Here is a 20,939-nt window from a genome sequence, read left to right on the forward strand (position 1 = left end):
CCCTCTGATGCTCCCCCTGCTTGTGCTTGCTCTCTCTCAAATAAATAAAATCTTAAAAAAAAAAAAAAGAAAAAGAAAAAACTGAAAAGCTGACTTCCTTTAAATCCTCGATTCACAGAAGATGGAAATTTATCTCCTGACCAATGAATATCCACCAAGAATTTCTTCCTGGGGAGCCTGGGTGGCTCAGATGGTGAAGCGTCCAACTCTTGGTTTCAGCTCAGGTCATGACCTCAGGGTCCTGGGATGAAGCCACACATCAGGTTCTGAGCTCTACATGGAGTCTGCTTGGAATTCTCTCTCCCTCTGCCACTTCCCCAACTCATGCACATACACTCTCTCTATCTCTAAAATCTTTAAGAAAAAAAAAAAAAGAATCTCTCTTTATCCAGAGGCCAGTGAACTTACCATTCGGACTATGGCTGAATTCCCCCATCTTTGCACTCCTTACCATAAATACAGCTCCCCACCCCCCAAATCCTCAATGGGAGTCACCTATAGCTTGCTATAGTTTGCATTTCCCAAACTGTAGTTCTTACGCCATTCCCAAATAAACTCAATTTCTGGTAATTCAAGCTTGCCTCAGTTTACCTCTTCAGGTTGCCACAAGTGAGATAACAACTGTAATATATGTTGAAAAAGAACACTGTATGTCAGGATTCAACCAGGAAAAAGGTATCCAGGGGAATTTAATGGGGAAACTGGTTACACAGGTTAACAGAAAGGCTGAGAAGCCAGAAATGACAATAGCAGAAAGCCAGGAACACCTACCTCTTCCAAGGAGGACAAAGCAATGTCACCTGCCACTGGGTGGTACCAGGTCATGCGGTCATGGGGAAGCCAGTACCAAGGTGATAAGTAGAGCCAAAAGAATATACCCTGGCCTCTCTGTGTCAGTGTCTCCAAAGCCAGGTGACTGAGGATTACTAGAAACAGCCTGCAGCGATAGGCACTGCCTCCCATCCCCAGGACAAAGGAAGGAATGGTCTTCTGGAGCAAGGAAGCCAAAGACCTATTCAACAATAGACTGTTGTGCAACTTACCTATATTGCACTTCATATTACAAAAGGACTCCTGTGCCATCACATTTAAGTTCACAAGAGGCATTTATAAAGTCAACCAAAAAAGGTGTTTCAATCAATGGCTTCAGGCAGGATCTAGAGCCTTTCAAGCACCTTTACGACAATGAATTGACAGCTCCATGCATTTGCAGCAGCCTTTAAGGTCCTAGGAAAAGGGACATGAAAGAGACCCTGTGCTCAAGTTGCTGGCAAATACATAAAGAAGTAAATTTTCACAAATTGGGAAAGGTGAGAACATCAGAAGTAGCTGGAGGCGCTGCTCCATCTAAATGTCCAGGAGTAGAAACTACCCAGGCCCAAACAAGGGACACAGAAACCCTGGAGGAGACCTCAAAAAGGCTCTAAGTAAGAGCAGGATCCCTGGGAGCCACATCAGGACACATCAGGAACTGATTGGAGATCCGGCAAGCTTTTCAGTGATCTGCCCAAGTCACTGGACCCAGAGATGTCAGGAGCACAAAAAGGTGAACCAAAAATGTAAAAAATGGGCACCTACAAGTCTTGTACATGGGGCTTGAAGGAGTCAAGAATATTGCCAGGCCTCTGCTGAAAGGGGGAACAGAAGATAAGCTGGTTGTGGAGAGGGGGGTTAAATCCTTCATCAACTTCGGTAGCCTTTCCAAAGAAACCACGTTTAAGTCCTGCAGATTTGAACTTTCTAAAAGATTAAATTTATTGAGAGGAACTGCAGATTAGCATACAGTTTTAAGAATAGGGAGAGTCCCCCAATGGCGACATCTTGCAAAATTACAGGGCTGTATAACAAGCAGGATACTGATACCCATAAGCTCAAGATACAGAACTGTCCCATCACCACCACAAGGGTCCCTCATGTAACCTTTTATAACCACACGCACCCCGTCCTCCAACTAACTTTTAATGCCGACATAATTAATTCAGTCCGTAACAGCGCCCAACAGGAATAACGCCAGGCGCCAAGATGGTCAATGCAGGGGGACTGTAAACCCGTAAACCCGACTGCCTGTAACCGCGCCGCCCCAAGTCTGCAAGAAAGCAACCCCGCCTCTTCCGCAAGGGCCGCAGGTCCCACCCCTCCCGCCGAGGGCGTAGCCGCTTCCGCCAGCAACCGAGGAAAACCGGAAGTGGGCACCAGCCCTCGCGTCCCGCGGCCGCTCCGGCCAACATGGCGGACCTCCACCGCCAGCTACAGGAGTACCTGGCGCAGGGTAAAGCCGGCGGGCTGACGGCCGCCGAGCCGCTGCTCGCTGCGGAAAAGACTGAGGAGCCCCCGGCAGGGGGCGGGCCGGCGGGGGCGTGGCTGGGCCGCGCGGGCCTGCGCTGGACGTGGGCGCGGGGCCCAGCGGAGCCAACGGTGGCGACAGGCCCAGCGTGCTTGCCGAGTGTGACGCGCGCACAGCGGCTGGCGGCCAGCGGCGTGTGTCTGCTGCTGGCCGCGCTCTGCTTCGGCCTGGCCGCGCTCTACGCGCCCGTGCTGCTGCTGCGCGCCCGCAAGTTCGCGCTGCTCTGGTCTCTGGGCTCGGCGCTGGCGCTCGTGGGCGGCATGCTGCTGCGGGGCGGTGCGGCGTGCGGGCGCCTGTTGCGCGGCGAGGAGACGCCGTCGCGGCCCGCGCTGCTCTACGTGGCCGCGCTGGGAGCCACGCTGTACGCGGCGCTCGGGCTGCGCAGCACGTTGCTCACGGCGCTGGGCGCCTGCCTGCAGGTGGGCGCGCTGCTGACCGTGCTGTTCGGGCTCCTGCCCTGGGGCGCGGGCACCGCGCTGCGAGTAGCGCTCGGACGCCTGGCTCCCGGCGCCAGCCTCGCCAAGGCGCTGCCGGTGTGAGAACCCCAGGGCCCGCGCCCCCGGAGATGGCGCGGAGCCCTGCCCCGGTACCTGCCGTCGGGGGAGAGCGCGAAGCCTGCCCCGGGATGTGCCGTCGGGAGACCACCGGGAGCCCGCCCGGGGTGCATCGCGGACCGAGCCCAGCACTGCACCCGCCAGTTTCCCGATCGCGCTGGGTAAAGGCTGCTCGGTTATTGTGCCAGCGAACCTGTCAGCGTCTTGGAGTGGCCGTCCTAAAACTGAGACTCGAGCCGGTTCGGAACCTCTTCGGTTTCAGCGTTTTCCCGTCTTTCTCGGTAGCATGTGCTATAAAACGAGTTGTCGTTGACTTGGGATATGCTGTGAAAAAATTATGGTAAATTGCTTTTGCGTTCACCGTAGTTTTAGATTGAGCGCAGTAAAAAAAGAATGGCTCCTCAGTTTTAATTAGCTGCCCTTGTGGCTTTCCTCAGACTTCTTTTACCTTGTCGATTAAAAAAATCCAGTGGTAGATTGTAGTTGGTTAGCTACAATACGCTTTTGTTTTCTTTGGCTTAGAAATTTTTTCCTGATTCATTGAGTGGATTTTTAAGCGTATCAAATTAAACACTAAATTTATCCACCGGCTTTTATTCAAGTACTTTAGTTAAGATGGCTTACGTTGGTTTTTTCATTTTTTAGTGAAATTGTAAATATGGTGCCTTACAAAATTAAAGATTGGCTCTGTATTAGACCATAAAAGCAATGGACCTAAAAGGAAAATGTCTTCCCCAAGAAGTAGGACATTTCAGTTCTATGAGAGATGTCCCTGGGCAGAACTTGGGCTGAGGACTCCTGCTGGACGAGAGAATTCTACATCCAAAGTTAAATACTTGACGGAAACCATGGATTTCTATAAAGTCTAATTATCATTCCTAGTTTTATTACCTGCTTTTTAAGGTATAATTTACATTTTGTAGGCTAATTCCAATGCACCGTAAGATGCTTTTCCTTTTAGGTTCCTTTTAAATTCAGCATTGACTCTTGTCTCTGACTTTATTGTATATGCTAATGTATTGCCAGAAAGTTCGGACTGGATATTCTGATGAGTCCAAAAAACTACATGTTTTGTTAGTATCTATATATTATTAACTAGGAAGTGGAGTACTTAGAATGTTTAAATTGTGTCAGTGGTTCTCAGTTCACATCAGAATTACTTGAAGAGCAAAACCTCAGATCAGCTCATTCAGAATCTTTGGGGTGGGTGGTAGGGTGAGGGCAGACCCAGGCATCAGTATTTTTTTAGAGCTCTCCAGATGATTCCATGTTGAGCTAAAGTTGAGAACCACTTTTTTCTGTGCATTGGATTGCACGATTTGAAAATAATTATTTCCTGGGGCTGGAGTTGACTGTTGCCTAAACAGGTGTGTCAGGCAGCAATGGAGCATTGCCTCTTTGTTCAGACTCAGTTATTTATATTCCTGGATCCTGATCAGTGTCCTAAGCCCTGCCCCAACTTCATGAGGCCCCCAACCCAGTATTCTCTAAATACTGCCCTATCCTGTTATCAGTAAACAGGGTTACTTATCTACCTCAAGAGGAAAACCAAGAGGGTATTTGTAGTAAAAGCAAATGTACCGTTTTCAGGGAGTAGACTGACTTTTGTAACTGGAAAAACTTGGGCCATTGACTGCTCCTTCTGTCCCTCAGTTAAATATCTGTTCTAGTTCTCCATTTCTCTAGAATTTGCACATTGGAAGATTTTACAGTGTTCAGTACATTTTTATGTTGATGCTGTTATATTTTTTAAATTGTTTTCCAAACATTGTCTCAAGAATTCGAACACTGAAAATCTAGCATTTGTAAAATTCAAAGCACAATACCTTGTATGTATTTTGGTAATGATGTTTTAAAATATTCTAAATATTTAATAAATTACAGTGTAGAGATTTCAGGTTTTTCCTAAAGGAATTGTTTCTCAAAATGTGATCTGGTTATCTGCTTGCTAAGGTACTGTTTTTAAAGTTGAAGCCTAAAATGTTAACATGATAAATTTCTTAACACATCAGTCTCAGAAAAAGGAGCCTAATGTCCATATGGGTTCAGTCTCTGGATCCCATTTTACCTTAATCAGAATTTGATTACAACTTTTTAAGCTGTGCCAGTGGAGGGCAAATAAAGAATATTCCACAAATTTGAAGCCTTCTTGAGCCTCCTAATCATGCGTTTATACTGACATGCTGATAAATGTTTTTAATTTCAAAACAAAGTGAAAATGATTCACTTGGGGGTAACTGGGTGGCTCAATGGGTTAAGCCTCTGCCTTCAGCTCAGGTCATGAGCTAAGGGTCCTGGGATCGAGCCCCACATCAGGCTCTCTGCTCAGCGGGGAGCCTCCTTCCCCCTCCCCCTCTGCCTGCCTCTCTGCCTACTTGTGATCTCTGTCAAATAAATAAATAAAATCTTTTAAAAAAATGAATCACTTGTAGTCTCTAGGTTTTAACACCCTAAAAAGCTGTGTGTGGTTGACATTTTCTCACTGCAGAAATAACTCAGCTTTTACCATGCTTTGCATTAATAGAGAACTAATGAAGAGGTTTTTATATGCTGTCCACCTATGCCAGCATCCCTTGTCTTAAGCAACTGTGAGACTTCCACCACATTTGCCAAGTAAACCTGTCTCCAGTGCTAGAGATGTTAGGGTGGCCACAGAAATATCCTTAGAATAATAAAAGCTTTCTTAACAAAGAGTCAGTAGAGAAAATACAGGATTATCAAACTGAATTTTGGCTTCCAATCCAAACGGCCAAATGTTACATTTATTTAAAACTAACGAAATTTGGGACGCCTGGGTTGCTCAGTTGGTTGGACGACTGCCTTCGGCTCAGGTCATGATCCCGGAGTCCGGGGATCGAGTCCCGCATCGGGCTCCCAGCTCCATGGGGAGTCTGCTTCTCCCTCTGACCTTCTCCTCACTCATGCTCTCTCTCTCTCACTCTCTCTCTCTCAAATAAATAAATAAAATCTTTAAATAAAAATAAAAATAAAATAAAAAAACTAACGAAATTTGTTGTGGATGAGAACTTCCTGGCTTTAAGCTAGAACTATCCTTGTCCTTAAATGCTGGTATAAGAGAAGGTGTTGCAGAATTGTTTTAGGAGATCCTTGCTTCATTCCTTCTCAACTTAATTTGTGACATGATGTAATCAATCAGAAGGGTGCATGCAATTAATTTCTGGTTTACCTCTCATCAGAAACAAGGGAATTCAAGTCTAAGGTGTGATTACCAGGAGGAGATGCACCCAAGGGAGAACACCCACTTGGACAGCCAGATTTTTTTTCTTCAGAGTATAATTTCCCACTTGCCATAGCAGGTGGCAACTAAAGCTTTGAATCTACTTCAAACTGTTAATAGTTTCAAAGTATTTCACTCTGTTACAAAAATAAGTATAACCGAATGGGTAGATGAGAATTTAAGACCAAGTACAGGGATGAAATTAGCTTAGATGGCTCAGAGGTACCCACCAATTGTGCATGTAAAAAGAAGCAATAATTGTACCCCCCCTCAGCTGATTGGATGCAATGGAAACAAAGGGTTTCCTTAAGGCAAGCAAGCCACAACTAGTTTTCTGTTAATTCTTGCGTAAATCACATTCTGTATTCATACAAAAACAACTTAATGTTTTTTCTCTGACAAACTGTACATATAGAAACAAATTTCCAATTGGACATGAACTTAAATTTGTGGAGGTGCTCCATGTCTCATGACACTTAAAAAAAAAAAAACGATTCCAGCTTTTATCTTCACAAAACAATGGGAGTTAGGGCAGTGAGGGTGGACAGGACAGAACAAAGCCAGCTACTCTGGGTAGCCAGCAGCAGTCTCTTCATCTTGAAGACCTCACTAGGGGCTCCTGGGATGCAGCTGCCCCAGAAAAAGTTCAGGGCTACATGATGCAGTCTTCCTTTTGTTTGTCTTGGTAAGTCCACAAGAAGTTCTTAAATACTGTCCAGAGAGGCCTCCTGGGAATCAGCTTCTACCTACCCCTTCCACCACCCCTTGAAGTTCCTCGCCTTGGTGGGCCAGAGTTCATGTTACTCCCTCTACCCCAGTTACTGCCACTTCGGCCCCCTCTGGAAGGAGTACCGCTGCCTGGAGGGCCCCCAAAAGGTTCATCTCTGTGGTAGCTGTCATGGTGGTCTCCATCCAAGGAGCTGGAACGCCCGGATTTTGGCACTCTCTGGGAAGGTCCTGGGCCCCCTCGGCCTAAAATGAATCAAAATAATTTCATGTTACTTTCTTTTTGTATCAGAGACTGTTAGTAACTCCCAGCACAAGCTCAATAACACAGTGGAATGTTCTGAGGATATCAGCAGTATCATTGAGAGCATTAAGAGCTGTGCCTCCACCCTCTCATCAATGACTATCTCATTCCCACCCAGGTGACCAGACATGTTCCCAGAGACTGTGTGACAGAAATGATGGGAAACCCAGAAGTGAACTTGGAGCACCTCTGGGAGTCACAGACCACACTGAGCCATGTCTCTACTTGAGCAAGGGCATCTTCAACCTCCTATGCCAGTGGGGGGTGGGGGGGTGGGCAAGGGGGGTGTTACTCTATTGTGGAGGAAGGCTTGAAAAGCACAGACTGGACTTTGGAAGCAACTAAGATAAACTGAGGGCTTTGGAGGGGCGGGGGTGGGGGGGATGGGTGAGCCTGGTGGCGGGTATTAAGGAGGGCAAGTAGTGCATGGAGCACTGGGTGTGGTGTATAAACAATGAATCTTGGAACACTGAAAAAATTAAAAAACAACAAACTGCTGGTGTTAATTACAATGGGTCTTACTATCATTATTCCACAACCATGTGGCATTTGTTGTTTTCCTTTCAAATAGTGAAATAAAGTATTTCTTTAAACACAAAAGCATTAAAAAAAAAAAAAAAAAAACCAACCACCTAGCTTTTAGAATTATTTCTCCCAGGGACAGTTTTATTTGTTCCACACTTGGACACACAAATCTTTTTAAGTATATTAGAATTCTGACTTAAAATTTTCTCATGAGCTAACAGGATTTGGCCGTTATCTCCCATAATATACTACCAGAAGACTGTTGCTGACTTTATTTGTCTTAACCTTCTTCTTAAGATTTTATTTATATATTTATTTGAGAGAGAGAAACAAATAGTGACAGAAATATCAAGAGAGAGCACAAACGGGGAGGAGAGGGAGAAGCAGGCTCCCACCAAGCAGGGAGCCTGACATGGGGCTCAATCCCAGGACCCTGGAATCATGACCCAAGCCAAAAGCAGATGCTTAACCAACTGAGCAATCCAGGTGCCCTATTTTTGTCTTAACTTGTTTTTTGTTTTGTTTTGTTTTTTAAGATTTTATTTACTTGACACAGAGAGTGATCACAAGGAGGTAGAGAGAGGAGTAAGCAGGCTCTCTGCTGAGCAGAGAGCCTGATGTGGGCCTCGATCCCAGGATCCTGAGATCATGACCTGAGCTGAAGGCAGAGGCTTAACCCACTAAGCCACCCAGGTGCCCTCTGTCTTAACTTTCTGAGTGGAATTTGAATCTAGGTAAAATAAGGTGGTTAGGAAAGCTAGCCAAAGGAAAAATGTTGACTGCTTTTCCTAAAGGTAGCCTAGGCCCACCTGAAGGTACCTGGGCAGAGAAGATGTCACCTAGGAAGTCATTTCCACACCAGCCATGTGGCCTTGGCTAGGACCTACACAGGTGTCCTGAGTGCCCATACTGACCAACATGTGTGTACTTAGGTGGTGAGATCTACTGATGACATGAGGTAGTTTCTGAGAGTTTTGCTTTGAGAAGAACCAAACCACCACCAAAAATGGAAAGCAAAACTTTGTAATGAAGAGATTATAAACATGAGGCAGGTTAACTAGGCCTGCTTCCTAGCAGCCTCCAAACTAAGATACAGGCCGTGGCCCAGCCTAACCTGAGACCACAGGGTGGCTCCTGCTCCTGGGTGAAAGTTAGTGCTAACTCTAAAAGATCCAAAGTCTCAAGCTGTAGAAATAATCTACTGCCCCCCTAAAAACAACCCTTTCCAGACCATATTCCTCAAAGTCTTTGTGACTCTGGGCATTAGCAGTTCCTCCTGGACCCAGGCTAAAACAAAACATAGCACCTGGAAAGACAGTTTTTCTGTCACTGAGAACACCCTTGAGGGCTAAGAGCAGCCAGTGGTGAAGAGCATGTGTGCCAATGATAGCAGGAGTTCTCTCCCGCTCTGGGGCACCTTGACAAAGAGTTGGAAAAACACTTGAATGAACCAGGGAAGGGAATTCTTGGAGGCACATGGAGGAGGCTGAGCTTGTAGTCACCTGAGTAAAGGGTCTGACTGGCTACGGTGTGAGCCCAAACAAGCTGCATTTGCACCATACTTGGGAACATGCGCCATTGCACAGCCTAAGCCTTACAGGGTAGAAATGGAGAAAGGACCCTGGATATCCTGTCAGTAACAGACGGAACAGGACCATAGGGATGCAGGTGTCCTGGCGATGAGGCCTCGCATGGTCCCCGCAGCTTTCTTGGCAGAACTGTGGCAACCACAGCTCCTGGAACTGTATCACTGGCCTCCACTTACCTTTGCCTCCTCGATCCTCAGAAGGACCCCCTGGGGCTTCCATTTCTCTGTGCTCTGAGGTCCCTGGCCCATCATGCCAGGGACGCTTTCGGGGTGGCAAGGATGCCATGTCCATGCCCTGGAGAGAAGAGGAACGTTCTCTGCTAGCTGGGGAATGACCATCGTGAGGGGGATGATCAGGGCGAGGAGCATCACGGAAATGTTCATGACCTGGACCTGAAACAGGAAACACAGGTTCACAAGGCTAAGAATCTACAAACCTATATTGAAGTACAGTGTGACCAAAAGCAGATAGATTGTATTGTTAGGAATAAGTAGCAATGGGGCACCTGGGTGGCTCAGGTACTTGAGCATCTGACTCTTGGTTTTGGCTCAGGTCATGACCTCAGCACCGTGAGAGTGAGCCTGGCATAGGGCTCTGCACTCAGCTCAGAGTCTGCTTGGGATTCTCTCTCCCTCTCCCTCTGCCCCTCCTGCTCATACTCTATCTCTCTCTAGAACAAATAAAAGTGTAAAAAGTAATATTAAATAGATAAATAGAATAGCAACTTGAGAACCAATGTTTATTCATGCAAGAAACATTTGCAAACCCACCAGAGGCCAGGTCAAGTCACATCACGAGTACATGAAAAAGGTCAAGACTTGATTAGAAATCAAAAGACCTCTTAAAATAAGAAACAGGTAAGGTCCAAAATAGTATTCTCATTCTTTTTAGTCTTAGAATGTTTTTACACTCTTAAAAAATATTGAGATTTAGGGGCGCCTGGGTGACTCAGTGGGTTAAGCCTCTGCCTTCGGCTCGGGTCATGATCTCAGGGTCCTGGGATCGAGCCCCGCATTGGGCTCTCTGCTCAGCGGGAAGCCTGCTTTTCCCCTCTCTCTCTGCCTACCTGTGATCTTTCTCTCTCTCTCTCTGTCAAATAAATAAAATCTTTTTTAAAAAATTATTGAGATTTAATTTATGAGACATATCTAATAATAATTGCCAAATTAGCAATTAAAACTGAGAAAACTTCAATTCTTTTAACTGTACTTTCCAAGAACAAAATAATTTAGTGAAAGGAGAAGTACTGTTTTCTACTTAGGCAAATCCGTCTGATGTCTGGCTCAGAAGAAGAAACCTGGACTCTCCCAGCTGTTTCTGCTTTCAGTCTACCACGATAAATTGCTGCTGACTGAAGGATTTGCGGACAGTCCAGCTGAGATGTGGACTCACAGAGGATACAAGTCAGAAAACAGAGGACTTTGGTGAACACCCATCCCCAGGGGTTCTTGGACCACACTCTGGGAACTGCTGGGCTCAAGTCACCAGAAGCCATACCAGTTGTCCTTCCTTACCTGGCTCTCTATTTCCATCCCAGGAGTCTGGTTTCCGTCCTCCTTCAAAGCGAGGGAACTCATCAGGAGTGGGGAGTAAACCCTTCCTTCCTCCTACACAACACAACAATATAACACCACACTCACAGACTGTTTCATGTATGTCCCCAACAACCTGTCCTTGCTAGAATCAGTGTCCTCAGGACACGCTCACCTCGTGGGGTACCCCGACCTCGACCTCTGAGATCTCTTCCTCGGGCTGCTTCATCAGAAGGATCAAAATTCTCCTCTGGACCAAAGTCCTCAGGACCAGGAAAACTGTCCCTCCCTCTGGGAGGGGCACGGCCCTCATGTCTTGGGGGTGCTCCTCTTCTAAAGCTGTCAGGGAAAAAAACAGCAAAATACCCACCTAATGGAATACAGCTCTGAGTTCATGTTTCAAAGAAGCATATAGTATAAGAAAATATGATATTCATGTTAAATGGGAGAAAAAATTATGTATTTTTTAAGTACACATATTATAATCCCAACATTATAGGCAAAAACAAGCAGGAAGGTATATGTAGGGTTGTGTTCATTTTCTCCTAAAGCTTTTATGAATAATAATAGCAGTCAATAAGTTTTAAGTGCTAATAATCATGCCAAGTGCTTCACATATATCATTTTATTTTATCCTCACCACCACCACATCATTAACTCCATTCTACCCATGAGTACACTGAGGCACAGAGAGGTGAAGTCATTTATTTAAGGACACACAATAAGTCTTGGGATTTGAACTCAGTCAGTCTTGACTCCAGCCCAGGCTTTTTACCACTGCCTCCCAAATATTTTTCATTATCATTTACATTTTTATAATGAACATTTATTAGTTATAATCAGAAAAAGTGGGGTACAGATTCATACCTGCCAACTATACCAAAATCCTTCGGGAGCACCTGCTCTCCTATCTGCCCAGCTCACAGCCTCTACGCAGGGCTGGCCATGAACTTCACCCACAGAACCCCTCCACAGCAGACTGCTGTAACAGGCAGGCACTTGGTATACATGCGGTCCCCCCACTGGCTAGCTGGCAGCCTGGGGCCCTGGCTGGTCGACAGGTTCACTGTCCCTCAGGATTCTAGACTGGAGGCCGAATTGGCCAGGAGTACTGCCAAAACACAGCCATTGAGAGGAAGCACCTAAGCCAGAGGAGGCCACTGGGGAAGCAGAAAAGGGGCCTCCAAGTAGGAAAGGTTCATGAGCACAAAGAGAAAGGCCTTGGGGCTGGAGAAAGGATCAGAAGGAGCAAGGGCATGGGGCCAGTCTGCGCGAGTGGCCAGGCCTTCCACTTTGTCTTGAGTCTCCATTTAGTCATCTTTTATTCCAATGATTCACTTTGCAAAATTTCAAACTTATAGCAAAGTTGAAAGAAGAGAACAACAAATATTTATGTGTCCATCTATGTTTGTTTAATCAGTTAAGATATACTGCCACACGTGCCTCTTCTCTCATCTATTTAATAAATCCACCTTCTAAACCATTTCAAAATCAGCTGCCAACAACATGAACCTCATCCATAATACCTCAATACATTTCTTCTAAGAACAAGGATTTTCTCCTACATAATACTATTACTACTCGAATAACATGATATTATATAATATAATCCAATTCAAACTTCTCCAGTTGTCCTCAAAATGTCCTTTACAGTTGTTTTTAAATACAGATTTCAATCCCAATCATATACTGTTATTAATGGCCATGTCTCTTTGTCTACTTTATCTAGAACCCTTCTATAGTTTATCTTTCATGACCCTGATGTGTTTGAAGGATCCATGCAGCTATTTTATAGAATGTACCACAATTTGAATTTATCTGGTTATTTCCTCATGATTAGACTCAGATTAAACCTTTTTAACAAAACTGCTTATACCTTCTCACAGATGCCAGTCTGTCTCCCTGTTTATGATGTAAAAGTGATGTGGGGACCAAATTTCACTGTAGCAAAAGTATACTTTGTTTCCTTCACAATTAAGTAATCTGCAGGTTATGTTTTGGCACAAGAGACTATCCTACTTCTCCACGACCTTCTACCAGTGGTTTTAGCATCCACTGATAATCCTGGCCTGACAGCTTATAAAGAGGTGACTTTCTAATTCCATCCCTCCTCCTACATTGATAACTTGGTATTTTATTACAAAAAGAGCTTTCCTGTTCTCACTCCACCAATCCAGCTAACTTCTTAAAACTTTCTTGGTCCTGAGGTACCATGATGACCCACGCTCCTACAAGGACACTGACTGAAATAAAAACTTAAGGTAAAGGTGGAATTGGCTGAAAGATTAATGGAGCAGGAAGAGAACAGCAGGGGGCGCTGTGTTCCTGGGACAGAGTCAGGGAGCATCCCACCCCTGCAAACGCAACAGGATTCATTTGTCAAGGCATCCATTACATGATCGTCCTAGTTTCGAAAAGAAAGAGAATCTCTCGTGCCCTCATTAGAAAGTGGCTTCTAGGGGCGTCTTGGTGGCTCAGCAGGTTAAGCTTCTGCCTTCGGCTTAGGTCATGATCTCACAGTCCTGGGATGGGGCCCCACATCAGGCTCTCTGCTCAGCAGGGCAACTGCTTCCCCCTCTCTCTGTCTGCCTCTCTGCCTATATTATGATCTCTGTCTGCCAAATAAATAAATAAAATCTTAAAAAAAGAAAAAAAGTGGCTTAGTATTAAGGCCTTAGTATTAAGGACTAAATGTTTGTGTCCCCCACTAAACTTGTATGTTGAAGCCCTAGTCCTCAATGGGATGGTATCTGGAGATGGGCCTTTGAGGGGTAATTTAAGTTTAGAGGAGATCATGGGGCACCTGGGTGCTTCTGTCAGTTAAGAGTCTTCCTTCCTCTCAGGTCATAATCCCAGGGTCCCAAGATCAACCCCCCATCCAGCTCCCTGCAGAGTGGGGAGTCTGCTTCTCCTTCTTCCCACCCCTACCCCATGTGTATGCATGTGCAAGCTCGCGTTCTCTCAAATAAATAAAGTCTTAGGGGGAAAAAACTTAGAAGAGGTTACAAGGGTGGGGGCCTTGTGATGGGATTAGTACCCTGATGAGAAGAGGCATTCTCTCTCCACCAGGCCAAGACTCAGGGAGAAAGCAGCTGGCTGCCCACAAGCCAGGAAGAGAAGTCTGACCAAAACCGCACCCTGCTGGACCATGATCCATGACTTCGAGCCTCCAGAACTTCGAGAAAATAGATTCATGTTGTTTCACATTCCCAGCCCATGGTACCTTGTTATGGCAGTCCAAGCTGACTAGATCATCTCCTGATAAACTGACTCTCCTTCCCCATTTAACAAACTCATTTTGTTACTTAGCACCTACACTGTGTCTCCACTACCACTGGGTCCTGGGGACACAGAGGTAAAGAAACAAAGTCCCTGTGCCCTAGGGAAGCCATCATGGTCCTTGCAGATACACATAATAAAGAAATAAACACATCGTTTAATGTCAAGCAGTGCTAAGTGCTATGAAGAAATAGGAAGCAGGGTAAAGGAACTGGGCTAACAGGAGGAGGGATCTAACCAGAGTGAGCCAAAAGCATCTGGGAGACTGTGTTCCAGGCAGAGAAAACAGCAAGCACAACAGGAAAAGGAACACGTTGGGCATATCTGAAGAACAACAGAAAGCTGTCAACAGCACAAGAGTCTGGGCTGTGGGTCTGTCACTGACAGAGGAAATATATAAAATTGAGGCACGGTAAAATCTGAAACTGCACAAGATGCAAAGGTTCAAGAAATCAATGAAGTTCCACTGAGGTCAGAGCCATTGAAAATGAGGCTCTTGCAGACTAATATAAAGACATTTCAAAGAATGAATCCTTGGATACCTCTGAGAGAGGCCCTTGAGAAAACTAGGAGCCCTTAAATCCTTTAAAAACACCCCTCTGGAAGCTGCTTTCTTGAACCCCTTGATTTTACCCCCCTTGGCCATGTTATCAGCCCTTCTTTTCTAACAAATCCCATGAGGATTGGGATCCAACCCTGAACTCAGTCCCCCACCACTAGCAACGGTCAAGAGAGATGGGATAGGCAACGCCATGGCCATACAGTGGGAGCGCCGCACAGCATGGGCATGTGCACGGCGGTCCACCAGCCCGGCCTGAAGCTGCTTCCACACCTCCAGTTGGCCAAGAGTCAACTGTGTGGAGCCTCATCATCGCCCCTCATCTGCAAACTGCTGACAAGAACACGGGTCTCATAATTCACTGGCACACAGAAATACTCAATCATCACCACCACAGGAGGAGTCTCAGTCTCCTCTGAGATTCACTAATGCTTGTTTCCTCTCATTTCTTCAGGGCCTATTTTACCCATGGTAAGCTAAGTGTTTAACCCTGACCTTGACCTAACTGAAAAGCAAGACTAATTTTCAGTTTGACTTGATTATGTTAAGATCTTTAGGCAATTATACAAAAACTAACTCATAATTCTTTTATTCTCAACCTAGATGTGTCATAGTACATCATTCTAACCAAGAGAATCTGGCGACTTCTAATCAGGTTCCAGAAACTTCATACTATACTGATCCTCACAAAGGACCAAAATATAAGCAAAAATAAAAAGATATCTAAATTGTAAAGGTAAAAAGACACAAAAATGTTAAAAAGCATAATTACTTGCTTAAAGTCTAAACGCAAAATTTAGATTGGATAGAACCAGTAATCAATATAGTGCCCTCTGCCCAAGCAAAAGAGGAAAGAGACTTTTGTAGAAGAGTTCAACAGCTCCAGGGAAGAACTAGACCCACAAAGCATCTCTCCCACCTTTCTTCTCTGCGCCCTCGAAAACGCGGGTCCTCAGGATCCCGGGGGAATCGTTCATCTCCAGGTCTGCGGCCTTCCCAAGCCCCCGGAGGGCCCCGGGCTGCTCCCCGGCCATCCCCCTCGCTGAATTCCCTGTGATCAGGCGGAAACGGAGGCCCAGGGCCCCCACGCCTCCACTTCTCTTCTTGTGGTAAAGGTCCTCCTCGCCCCTCAAATTCACGTAATCGGTGGCCAAAGCGCTTGTCCGGATGGAAGTCATCTGGTCTGCTGAAGTCATCAGGGAAGTCGGGGTGAGGGCCACGCCTATCAGGGGGACCCCTGCAGTCCTGGCTGCCCCGGAAAGGCCCCCTCTCAGGCCCGTGCTCAGGGCCGCTGCTCTGCTCATGCCGCCTCTCTGACATGGGGCCCATGTGATGGTTTGGAGGGCCGCGTGAGTCACCTAAAGGAAACAAAGCTGATTTTTACCTTGTCTTCCAGGAATCCCACCAGCACAGGTCTGATATTCAGCATCTTACAATTTGAGAATGCATTCTTGTATTTAGAATATTTTCCCTCCTTAGTTCTAGCATACTTAGGAGACAAATCCCTAAGGCACTATCTAATGGAAAAACACAGGTTTTGGGTGCAGATTTCAACTTCATCACCCACTCACTAAGCACCTCCACCTCGGGCAAATTACTAGTCTCAAATGAGATTAGCAACTACTTGCTGCTGTGAGGATTAATTGAGAAAACATGACAGTCTCACAGGTGTAAGAATGAGCATCCCTTCCCTTTCCCCATTGTTCTAGGACTTCATTAGGCCTGTCTGCTCCATAGCCAGGGAGGAGACAACAGAGAAAATTCATGCTGCTGGCCAGGAAGTCACGCACAGGCAATTCACCTCTGCACCTGCAAAGGGCAGGTGCTGAGGCTATGCTGCCACCATCCCTGATGCTGCTCCTTTAACCCCTAGTTCATTCAACTTGATTCGTTAACTCACACTTTGATTCTTTTTTTTTTTTTTTAAGACAGGGAATACTTCATTCAAACCCCTCAGGGAAGTGGATAGCTTGGGTCTGTAACAAAAGCACACTTTGATCCTTAACAAAATCCTCCTACTGCACATGGAACCATGGGCCTAATAACTGCTTGGTGACCAAACAGCCCTTGCTTAAAATTTAGTTTCGGGGTTATATTAACATATTTTCCACCCTTTGCATGGATGAATGATATATATCCCTCAACTATAAAAATTATCACTATTCACTGCACACAGTGTTTGGAAACCTGCTAAAAATTTTTTGAGAACATTTTAACATATGTAAAATATTCCAAGTCCTGAATAAAACTAGAAAAAGGCCAACTAAAGTTGTGATGGTTAACTTAGTTCTGAACCTTGAAGGGGTTTGCTCTCCTGGCTATTGTGTAGCCATTGAAAATATGTACCTATTTTCCATCAACATACAATTCAAGCACTTTTTAAAAGTAGGTAGCAAAGGGACCCTCCTGCTCTAAAAACAACTACATTTTTAAGATGAAATTCCTCCACCTGCCCCGCTCGTGTCTTTCCCTCCTTCTCCCTTGGCAGTAAAGACAAACTTCCTTCCCTCACATTACAGTCAGCCAGGATTCTTCCCCTCCCAATGCCCTTCCTCTTCCTTTTTTGTTCCCTTCTTTTGGCCATTTCAATCCCTCCTCACCATTCAACACATATAAAAAAGTTGGAAATGTCAGTATAAAAAAACACCATTAGAAGGTTTCTCTCTTCTCTCAAGCTCTTCCTATGCCTTCTGCCTCCTAGTCTTTCCTTCATTAAACCAGTCCTCTCCCAGCTGAGGAAAGCACCTTCTAAGTTGCCTCTTTGTTCAGTCAGTTTGCAAATATCCCAGGTCCCTCTCCTTGTGGTAAAGAGAGCTCCTCACTTCTCAGTGGGTTCCTGCAGCTAGTGACTTCTTCTCTGACTTTATGTTGCTTGAACTTGGTGTGATCTCAGACACAGCAGACTTTGACCTGAGGAAGCTGAACACATTCCATTTGGACTTACCTATGAATAATAATCCTCCCATTACCTCTATCTGTTTAAAAGTACCCTGGCTCCTCCAAGGAAAGAAACCCACCACTACAAATTAGAAGGGATGTGGCCACCGGTGATGGGGCGGCGGCGTTGGTTAATCCAGTAGGGGATGGCAGGGCCACTTTCTCGGCTCTCCCTTCTCCCTTTGGTCCCTGGGAGGAGAAAGAGAGGAGGAAGAGAGAGAGAGAGGTAAAGAGAAAAGGGGAAGAGCAAGGTGGAGAGGGAAATAGGTGGAGACAGACACAAGGTAGGGGAGAGGAAGAGAGGCAGGCTCTCAGTTTGTTGATAGCTGTACCTTGTGGGTAACAGACTCTTCTTTTCTTAGGGTCCCCAAATTCCAAAGATGGATTCTTGCTTTCTCTTTTTCCCTATTGGCCACCACTTTCATGCAATGAGACTATAATAAAGATTCTCCTAATTCCTTTTCTGCTCCCTTTCCTAGGATGTCCTGCTTCTCCCAAAGTCCTAGGGCTATAAAATGCGAATGAAAACTCTTCTTAATCTGATCAAAAGAGGGTAAGAAATGTAACATGTGCCACAGAGTGCTGTGGGCTCAGCTAATTAAAAATTAAAAGGAGTTAAATTCTTTGAAGTGCAACCTCCACAATACTCCTGGATCTCTGGCTTGTGTCCTCCCTGTAAGAAACAGTGCACCGACTTGAACAACTCCCATCTCCAACCTTCCCTCCATCCACATCACTCAGTCCTGCCCTCACCCTCTCTAGCCAGCAGTCTACCACCCCTCACTCCAGCTCCAGCCCCTTCCCTGTGATAGCAGAACACTTCAGCACAAGGGACTGCCTCTGTGCTTTCAACTCCTGAAATTAACTCAACTTCCAAACAGACTCACATCTAAATACTGACAGTTCTCATTTCTGTGCTTTCCATAGTATCAAGAACTGGATACATCAGTACATTGCTTTCTTCTTGTCAAATTGTGTAGAACAATATAACCAGCTAAAGAATTCCATACATGACACAATTTGGTGGGGAGAAGGGGATAATACTAAAAACACTATTAAAATCTCTAAATTCTTTATCTCATCAAAAACTAAGTGGAAGATTTCCAGGATACAAATGACATGCACTTGCATTCAGTGAGCACAGGACCCACTCCCATTCCCCAGACATGGATAAGGCCGGCCTGTGGCCCAGGCCCTTCTACTAGCGGTTGTCCCAGCACTTTCACCGCCAGCTTCAGGTGGTGAGGAGCTTACCTCCTCAGGGCAGCATTTTTAGCTAACTAAAGCAAGTCTGTGAAAACAACATGAAGACAAAGCCTTTACCTGAAATGACAGTGCTCCTATTTTTCCTACAGGGTTCAAATGACCATTCTATCCATTACTTACCAATAAACTATTTATTGTAAGATTTACCAAGAGGTGGTAAAATACAACTCTTACTCAGCCGAGCAGATATTTACCTTTGTTAGGGCCAGGTCCTTGTCCAGGGTTAAGAGGGGGGATGCGACCTTGTGCTCCCTGCTGCCCTAGGCCTGGTATCAGGGGTGGGGGGCCTGCGTTCTGTCCTTCCTGAAAAGATGTTTTTAAAGCGGGGGTGTGAAATCATAGGCTTGTGCTTCATAAATAGCAATTTTATCATAATGTGACAAGACAAAAACACTAATTTGTCCCAACGCCTCCAGCAGTAAACATACAGCTAGTGACATCATAGTAAAATCATCCTTAAATTGGGGGAAGGAGATACTTCTCTTACCATAACAAAATATAACACTTTTATTTTAAACCTGATGATAGGTTTTATTTAAAGCTAGATCTTTACCTGTGATGCCAAGTAAGAACCTCAATGGAAAGTCAGAAATCATAACATTAACACTCTGCACAAAGGAGGAACTTCTGGCAAAAGTAAAGATCTGGAAATCTGCCAGAACAGGTAAACTTGGCTCTCACACTTGGGACTCTTTTCCAGCTACAGAAAATAACTACTCCTCTTAAGAGGCTAGGGCTGGGTTTGAAGAGGGAGAAGAACATGAAAATGTTTCAAGATGAGATGCTCACGCTGGCTTTACCTCCCTCTTCTCTACCTCAGCATTTCCCCATCCTCAGCACCCTAAGGCTCATTCCCAGGTGAGTCACTTGTGATCCAGCTGGATCCCTTGGGTCCCTGCCGATACAAACCTCTTCTGTGTCTCCATGTTCTGGAACCCCAGACCTCATCCCAGCTTGTCTCTAAGATTATGTTTTTCTTAACCTAGCCATGTCTAAATTCTGAGTGTCCACACTGTCCAGTGACCTTGGATCAGGTCTCTTAACAAAGACATTTCTGGGGCACGTGGGTGGCTCAGTGGGTTAAAGCCTCTGCCTTCGGCTCAGGTCATGATCCCGGAGTCCTGGCCCCGAATCAGGCTTTCTGCTCAGCGGGGAGCCTGCTTCCCCCTCTCTCTGTCTCTGCCTGCCTCTCTAACTACCTGTGATCTCTGTCTGTCAAATAAATAAAATCTTTAAATAAAATTTAAAAAATACATTTCTTTACTTAAAAAAATGCACTTGGTAACTGGGCCTACTATAAAAATAGCAGAGCTTCAAAACCATCCATAGCAAAATGGCTTGCACATTCCAAACTAGCTACATGAAAGAGCAGCCTTGTTAGGACATCCAGCATTGTAGCTACAAATGACTATCATTAATTCAATACCTGTAATTTCTGTCTTCCTTTGGTTACTGTCCTCTTCACCCAAGGACTGCTCTTATCAACATCTTACATGCTATTACTTTAACACCAGAAAGCAATTCCTCTAAATTAAAGCAACTGAAACAACTGGCTTAAATAATTAGCCTTATCAAAGTGAAGAAAGTCAGATTTCAGCACATAAAAAATAGGAGTAAAGATTTAATCAGTCAAAGCTTGAGATTTGAAATGTCCTATAATGCATCAACCTTTATACTCATTCTATAGGTCAACTAAATCTTTACAGCCATTGTGTGTTTCATGTATATCTTTTACTACTTAATATAATAAAAACTCTAACTGAATTGTCCCAGAAACTCAGGCCTATCCTCTTGAATCTGACATGTTTTTAATTTCAGTCATAACGTAACTAAAGTTCATCGCTGTTTTTGTCCTCCCAATGAAAGCTATTCATTACTGTAAGGTTAGGGAACTGATACTGTACACATATACAAATGTTGTGTATTAATAAAACAAACAACACTGCACATTTTAGGGCAGCTCAGGACAATAAACCTAGATTTATTCCTCTCACCGTAAATTCTAAAAAATGTCCAACAGATTTTGGAAATAAACTCAACTACTCTTCACTGCTGTGACACTTGTAAGTCCTGGAAGATCTATGGA

The 20,939-nt window shown here is 45.0% G+C and overlaps 2 protein-coding genes across 2 annotated transcripts in view; one reads left to right on the forward strand and one right to left on the reverse strand.

The window, feature by feature from the left end:
- Window positions 1–1,736: 1,736 nt before the first annotated feature.
- On the forward strand, window positions 1,737–5,320 carry SFT2D3 (SFT2 domain containing 3). The gene has a single exon (XM_082690344.1). It carries the CDS (start codon window positions 2,227–2,229, stop codon window positions 2,881–2,883), a length of 657 nt encoding a protein of 218 aa, XP_082546470.1. The 5' UTR covers window positions 1,737–2,226; the 3' UTR covers window positions 2,884–5,320.
- Window positions 5,321–6,466: 1,146 nt separating this feature from the next.
- Window positions 6,467–20,939, reverse strand: part of WDR33 (WD repeat domain 33) — a 126,377-nt gene continuing 111,904 nt past the window's right edge. Inside the window, 8 exon segments of the mRNA XM_082690329.1 lie at window positions 6,467–7,108; window positions 9,457–9,672; window positions 10,795–10,887; window positions 10,988–11,151; window positions 15,570–16,008; window positions 17,668–17,704; window positions 17,706–17,776; window positions 19,048–19,156. Coding sequence (XP_082546455.1) covers window positions 6,879–7,108; window positions 9,457–9,672; window positions 10,795–10,887; window positions 10,988–11,151; window positions 15,570–16,008; window positions 17,668–17,704; window positions 17,706–17,776; window positions 19,048–19,156 — 1,359 coding nt within the window. The 3' untranslated portion in view covers window positions 6,467–6,878.

Source organism: Mustela nivalis (genome assembly GCF_964662115.1).
Source record: "Mustela nivalis genome assembly, chromosome: 11".
Classification (NCBI taxonomy): domain Eukaryota; kingdom Metazoa; phylum Chordata; class Mammalia; order Carnivora; family Mustelidae; genus Mustela; species Mustela nivalis.

What these genes read in the sequence shown, in the direction of transcription:
- SFT2D3 (XM_082690344.1), top strand. Translation starts at nt 2,227, where the DNA reads ATGGCGGACCTCCACCGCCAGCTACAGGAGTACCTGGCGCAGGGTAAA.